The sequence below is a fragment of the Brachyhypopomus gauderio genome, unplaced genomic scaffold, assembly GCF_052324685.1.
Source record: "Brachyhypopomus gauderio isolate BG-103 unplaced genomic scaffold, BGAUD_0.2 sc62, whole genome shotgun sequence".
Classification (NCBI taxonomy): Eukaryota; Metazoa; Chordata; class Actinopteri; order Gymnotiformes; family Hypopomidae; genus Brachyhypopomus; species Brachyhypopomus gauderio.
Window position 1 is genome coordinate 1,343,011 of NW_027506883.1, and position 7,266 is coordinate 1,350,276.

General features: G+C 40.0%; 1 protein-coding gene across 1 annotated transcript; it reads right to left on the reverse strand.

Annotated features, from left to right (window-relative positions):
* Positions 1–2,778: 2,778 nt before the first annotated feature.
* On the reverse strand, positions 2,779–5,841 carry id4 (inhibitor of DNA binding 4). The gene is made up of 3 exons (XM_076988550.1): positions 5,300–5,841; positions 4,828–4,896; positions 2,779–3,868 (listed from the first exon to the last, which is right to left on the reverse strand). Exons 1-2 carry the CDS (start codon positions 5,645–5,647, stop codon positions 4,849–4,851), a joined length of 396 nt encoding a protein of 131 aa, XP_076844665.1. The 5' UTR covers positions 5,648–5,841; the 3' UTR covers positions 2,779–3,868; positions 4,828–4,848.
* Between the last annotated feature and the right edge of the window lie 1,425 nt (positions 5,842–7,266).

Genomic DNA, 7,266 nt, shown 5'->3' on the forward strand with positions numbered 1-7,266 from the left:
TCATGCAGAATTTTTCGTCAAAACAGATGTAAATTTTATGTCTGGTATTTGACATTCCCAAATATATCTCCAGCATTCATTTTGCCAGACTGTGGCTGACTTGAGCTTTTTGCTAATATGGCAGAACACCATGAGCTGCTGATAACACTCCATAGTAACATTGCATCAGATTATGATGGAACTAAAATACCTTTACAAATGAGACAAAACCAGTTTCAGTCTAGTGTGAATAAAAAGCAATAAAAACATTTTCTCCTAAAAATGACTCTTAAGTTACCAGTTTTTTTCTTTCCACAGATCTTAATAAAGCCTGACAATACTTCACCTTCTGTTAGACCTGTGTTCATCATTTCTAAGCCCACCATATTTAAGAGCTCCGACACTCTTTGTTTATGATTGTGTCTGTAGCTGGCATTGTGCACTAATAGCTACTTTAAATAGCACCAATTAGCCAGAAGCCCAAGATGTTCAATCACTCAGGGGCTATTAGCCTGTAATCAGGTGGTGTCCACGATCATGTCTGTTTTTATCCTTCTACCTTCACAGTCTTCACCAAACCACCCTCAATGTCCGTCCCTCTGTAGGCATGGCACTGATTAGGTAGAATATATCGCTCCGCTTTAAAGTGTCTGTCTGAGAAGCTAAAGGTTGGCACAGGATGGACTTGTCTCTCATTAGCCACATGCAGCTGTTTAATGCAAATGAGAATCAACTGTAAAAATCAGTGTTTTCATGTACTGGGCAACGATTCTGTCATCTAATCTGCATTATAATTTCTTTTTTTCTTTCGATAGTAATTATTTATTTAAGCCAGATGATTATGGGCATTGTGCTTGAAAATTCAGTATCACATTTTGAGCAGTTAAACTTGAGTGATTCTGCTGGATAGTACAAACATGTTTTCTTTTTATTTTTAATATATAATCATACTTACATATAATACATTGCAGTAAATATGCTGTGTCTGGTAAAGAATACGTAACTGCATGCATATTCCATTAACATGACCTGTCCTGTTCTGTTACACTACACACACATGCACGCACACAGACACACACCTGTTCAAACAACCATCGACTTTACAGCAGCAAACCTGGTCTGCTAGGTAAGAACAGCGATGGCTGAATCCTTTTCCACGCTGTGGGATCCCTGTTTGAGTGCTGCTCTGGTGCCATTGACCAACAAGTCTCAGAAGCCTATTCTTATCATACAGGATGTGAGCATTTCCCACAATCCCTCACTTCAGCATACACAGCCCAACAAGACGCCACCAGAGAGGGAGAACGAGGCAGTCAGGTGTGCCAGCCTCAAACAAAGAGACAGGCCCATATAGGCGTCCACAGCTAGACTGGCCTGGGTACGCAACGTAACAAACCTGTTTTGCTCAGTCTAAACCTATTGAAAGTGATTAAACAGTGAACAGTGAATCATAAGAAAATTTTGTTCAAGAATACCAGTAGTAATGATACATATACATTTTATGTCAATCTGTATCTCACAAAGTTAACAAGGCTGGGAACTCACCTCATGTCTCTGAAGCTTTACACGGTACTCTTTATAGTGTAAGCGTGATTAAATGAACAGTACTTATGTAAATGAATGAAAGGACATGAAAACCTCAGTAACTGATTAAGTCAGACTTAAATGACCCGTCGTGTAAGACCGTCAGGATGATGCTTAAAAGAAGTGTGGTACAAGAAGAAAACAGCACTGCCCTGTGATTCTGAAAGAACACAAACACTGTTGACTATGATTTTATTACGCTGCTGATTGCCTAATTCTGCACAGGCTGGTTCACTTAGGTGAAATTCTACTTCTGTAATGTTTTAGAAGTAGCACTAATTTTTCCTTATTCTTATATTTACTAACAGTGCATGTAGAGACTGTATGAAAATTATGTTCAGTAATAATTGAGCAGAACGGTGCTCAATTCTCATGACCCTTTAATAAAAAAATTAAAAAAAATTGGTAAAATAAATGTATTTTTATTTGACATTTTATACATGCTTTATATATTTTAAAATTTAAGATCTGTAGAATCATGAGAAGAATCAAGTCTTCCTCAGAAATATTCAACTCTGCAATAGATTATTCCATTAGGGGGCACAGTTGAGAGAAAGATGTCACATAAAACACCTGACCTGAGGAGAATGCAGTATGTCAGTGTCTCAGTGTTCCCAGAAGCTTACTGAATCTTCTAAGAGTCAAAGCCCCAGGAAAGTAGTCATAACAGTATTGTGTCTGGTATGAAAATGCAATTACTGTGTATTTAATTCAGTTACTCACTGAAAACAATTAATATGCATATACTTAATGAACCATAAAATAAAAAAGGCTACATGTGAAGTACACATTTTTATAGACACATCGAACTTGTAATTTAGATTTGAGGGGTCTGGTGAACAAAGTAATGTAAGAAAATATTTGAGTACAGTACTAAAATACTTTGTAGGAAACACTAAAAATAAATACTGTTATCAACAGCAGAACCTGTGCCTTGTAGAACGGATCCTTGAAAGGGATTACAGTCTGCTTTATAACGGTGTGTTTGCAGACTACCAATCTCCAGTGCTACACTATATCGATGGAGTCATGATGTCATGGGCATAATAATGAAGTTTCTTTTCTTTTGTTCTTCTTAATAGAAGTACATGATGTCAGTGAGAAATCTGATGAACCCCAATGACGGTCCTGAAAGAGCACATCCCTAAATGGCTTCCCAAAAGCAGGCTACAAATTCCATGAAATAAGAGTCCTCATAGTTTTGCCAAGCACTGCTGCTTAAACAGTTTTATAATTTCATTTTCTGCGAACAACAGGGAGAAGACAAGTGTTCCAATACATTTAAAATGTTGCTAGCCAAAGAAATGCATAGATGCAAAAACACAGAAGATCAATATCAAATGCATTCTAAAGGGGTCCCTTGAAATACTGTCAATATTTACAGCATTACGAAATAGCTGATCTTATGCACACAGTCTTTTTGCTTTGCTTAGAAATTTTACAGTACACTCTTATTTTAATCATGCATTCACAGCAAGATTAAAACACAGGTAACCTACCATTATTTTGAAAATGTTACATTAATGTTTAAAAGCTAAAGTATAAATTACACACAGTGAGGATGGTTAAGCATATCCTGTGAACAAGACAGAGAAAGCATTTTTATGAGGTGAGAACTTTATTAGCAGAACAATCATGGATTTATTCACTACACTTATGCGAAAACACAATATTTACAAAACAAAACCTTTCAATAAAAAATATCTTATAATTACAATAGCTTGAGCATATAGATATTTTTCCCCACATACATTTATAGAACATCCTATTTTTCTTTATATACAGTATTATTTGTCAACACATATTTTCCTTCTTTACAATATTAAACAATTTAATTGCAGAGAAATCCCTGTTGAACACAAATCATCTATTTTTAACAATAGATGTCAGAATGTTGTAACTTTCATTGTTATTTGTAAAGCTTTACAGTCTGACATTTCTTAGTAAAAATTATACAGCTTTATCCTGGTGTGTCTTTAAGGACAATCAAGTGGCAAATCATACTATTGCAGGGGAAGAAGGGAGTGAGAGAGAAATAGAAAGAGAGAGAGAGAGAGAAGGAGGGAGATGGAGGGAGAGAGAGAGAAATAGAAAGAGAGAGAGATTGTTTGTCCGAATGATTCAGCTATTCAGCTGAGCTGAGAATAACTGCCTTGGCCATCACTGATAATTAACATTGAAATGTTTAGGTGTTATGGTTTAGTAGCCATTAGTTCAGAACTGCTGTGCAATCCCACGTTGGGCCTGGTGTGTGTTGGATTCCCTGCCGAAGCTCGGCTCGGTTTTGGACGGGCTTTCTGCACACCTGTGAGAGGCAAATGAATGGAGTGGTGTGTGAACCGGGAGCTGCAGACTGACTGGCGCCAGCCACAAAACAGAGGGCATGCTGGATCAACAACCCCAAACCAAGCAGGTCAAACAACAAGCCCGGCTCTGCACGGGACCAAACTGCTAGACTCACCCTCCGCACACATATATGCACATTCACACACATACACGCAGGCTGAGTTATAGAGAAAGAGGGAGTGAGAAAGGCAGAGAGACGTGCAGGCACACTTCACCTTAGCACTCGTGCTTTAACCCTCTCTCACCGAGGCTGCTACACCAGAACGTTATTGCGCAAAGCAAATTTGTGTGAGCACTGTCAGTGTTCCAGACCCTGCTGCCCAGTGCAGCCATTACAAACAGAGGTAACCTTACAGCAGACTGCTCAACACAGCACACTGTGCACACACTGATAATATATGCAGCCAGTTAACACCACTATTTGTGCATCACGGCATTAATTTTACACGCACCATTACTGTTACTGGCTGTTACCAGTCTCAGCTATGCACCACTTTCGCTGAAAGCAAGAAATATTACTGTTATTTCTGTAAATTCCATTAGAGCTTCACTGCTTGTAAGGCTGATACCACAAGTTCACGTTGATTTCTAATGGTGGCCCAAGGCAGGACCATAGCAAGCTGAACTACTGTCAGACCTGGGCCCACTCATGTACAAAATGTTTTGGCAAAATAAAATGCCATGTTTAAATAACTAACTAAATATTTTTAAACCAACACTTGGGTTCGAAAAAAGGTACTCAGATACTATTTATATAGTATGCTTAGTCTAAACGAATCACAAATAATGGGGATATTTTCAAGCAATTTTCCAGTGCACTCACAATTTTTTAAACTGTACGTATTATGCGAGTTTTAAAATTAATTTTAGCATTACTAATCACCATCAGTGGGTTTTAAGAAATGCAAATGTACTCACCAGTCCGGTACACGTTACGATTCAGCGGCACAAAATCGAATCTTCCTGCTTATTGACAACTGAGGACCTCTGAAAACAAAGTGAACAGGTGCGTTGGTACGTGGACCTTACAGACCAGCTCAGGCACTAATGACTTAGTGTGCGACTGTTTTATCATTAAATACACGAACAATGAAGCAGATGTGAGACTGTGGAGTACGCGGTACATTTGAAACAATATAAAAAGATTAAAAAAAAACACACAGGCCGCTAACAGACAGACAGACATCGTGTGTTATATGGCAGATGCACAAACATCTGCGGTTCTTGAAGCGTAAATGTACATTAATGTTGGCGTAATTTTGCCTCGCTACGCTGAATATGTTCCTGGTGAACACTTTGAATAACAACAGCAAAAAATAAATAAAAACCCCTCTCCCCAAGACCAAGACCATTGTCTCACGGCCAAGAAAATGTCTCAAGTCCTGCTCACCGGGTCCGTGTTGAGGACAGACAGCGGGGTCCGGGTAGGGGCTGGCGGACACATCCCGTGTTGTTGTTTCAACAGAACCGGCTGCGTTTCCAAAGCGAGCTGGAGGTCCAAAATATAGTCAATGACATGCTGGAGGATCTCCACCTTGCTGACTTTCTTGTTTTGCGGAATGGTAGGTACCAGTCGCTTCAGGCGGCTGTAGCAGTCGTTCATGTCGTACTGCAGACAGAAAAGGTCCTCGTCCTCCATCCTGCACCGGGCGATGCTGACGCTGTGCTCGGATAAATAACGCAGGGAGCCGCAGCTGGACGAATCCTTCTGGGGGAGAACCGGAGAGCTCGCCTTCATCTTATAATTCAACTCAAGCGCCGTCTAAATCGAGGGGGGGAAAGTGTCTCTTTGTCACTTTCTGCTATTTTAAGAGGTTTTTGTTTGAGAAAATCACATTTAGTTTGTAATAATAGGGATGACTGTTGTTCTATTCTGCTGACATCCTCCTACTCCATCCACTCAAGCGCACAATGTCGTGGAGCAAACGAGTGGAGGCTGTACATTTATAGAAGAAGAAAGGGGAGGAACCTGCCACTGCTTGACGGTTCTGGGCGAGGAGCTGGTCAATCACAAGGCTCCCGGTGCCTGTGATGGAGCACTACGACCTATAACAAGGCGTGTCTTTAAACTGCGGTGGGTCTCTATCAGATGGGGGCTGGCTGAAATATGTGTGTGGTTGTGGGGTGTGGTGTGTGAGTGTGTCGGTCGGGTTGGGGGGGGCGTATTTGTTTATGCCCACATACTGGATAGATTCGTGATTTTTAAAAAGTGGTCACAGAAAAAGTATATAACTGTTGCTCTTGAAAAACACATTTCTGTAGGCTGTAAGTGCTTCATGGTTGTACAGAGTGTTGTGATAGTCTTTGATGGCCCTAAAGCCTTACTTAATTCAGTCAGTACTGTTTACCTTGTGTGTGTATTGTTACATTTAATCAGAAGTAAGATGCAAATGAAGTATACATCATACAAAATCATTCATCTTCTAAATCACTTTTAAATCAGGGTCACAGGGGGTCAGGGCCTCTCCCAGCAGCTCACGACACAAACCCAGACAGGGTGTCGGTCCTTCACACACACACACACACACACTACCGGGCCAATTTTGTGACATCAGCTGACCTAATACGCACGTCTGTGGACTGTGGCAGGAAATATCACATCAGCTACTCAGCTGGGAATGCAGCAGAAATCACATATCACATGTGCCCAGTATAGAATTATAAAACAACATCCTGCTCATTTCACACACACACTACATTTAAAAGGTGAAAATGACTACTTGAACTAACCATATTTATACTGCCTTATCATAACAGTCCAACAGTAAGTAACTGTCCATATATTATTCTTATAAATAATATGTTTTTTTACACTCAGATACACATACATATACACAATATTTTTTGTTTAGGTATTTTCAGCTGCTAAAGGTATCCACGAGCCTTTGGGACTCTAAATGTCAAATCCCTGAATTATTTCAGTGGTCTCAGAGCACTTTGCACCTATCATGCCTCTATGCAAATTCACACAAATTCACACAACGAATCAACCTACTCTACAGTTGGCTGCAGGGGATTCTGCACTGGCTTTAGCGATTTGCAGTCCTCCCACACAAGAGGGGCATGTGCCAACCCCGTGATGTCACTCATTCACACTGGGCTTCAGTTGCATTACATCATATGTAATATTACATTTCACTGTGTGCATCTTCTTTAAGATTCTTTGGCATGCGATGGCTCAGTACAGCAAATGAAGACAGATGTTTTATGTGTTAACGGCTCTCAAAAGTTTCTTAGGATAATTCTTCTTGTTTTATGCATGTGAGCTGGCCAAACAGCCTCCAGCATCGCAGGTGCAAAGAATCTGCAAATAATGCTATTAGTCATGTTCTGGTCATGTTCTGAAAGGGGGATTAA

What these genes read in the sequence shown, in the direction of transcription:
- id4 (XM_076988550.1), bottom strand. Translation starts at nt 5,647, where the DNA reads ATGAAGGCGAGCTCTCCGGTTCTCCCCCAGAAGGATTCGTCCAGCTGC. An exon ending in CTGTCCTCAACACGGACCCG is followed by an intron (nt 4,897 to 5,299) that starts GTGAGCAGGACT and finishes CTTTGTTTTCAG; the next exon opens with AGGTCCTCAGTTGTCAATAA.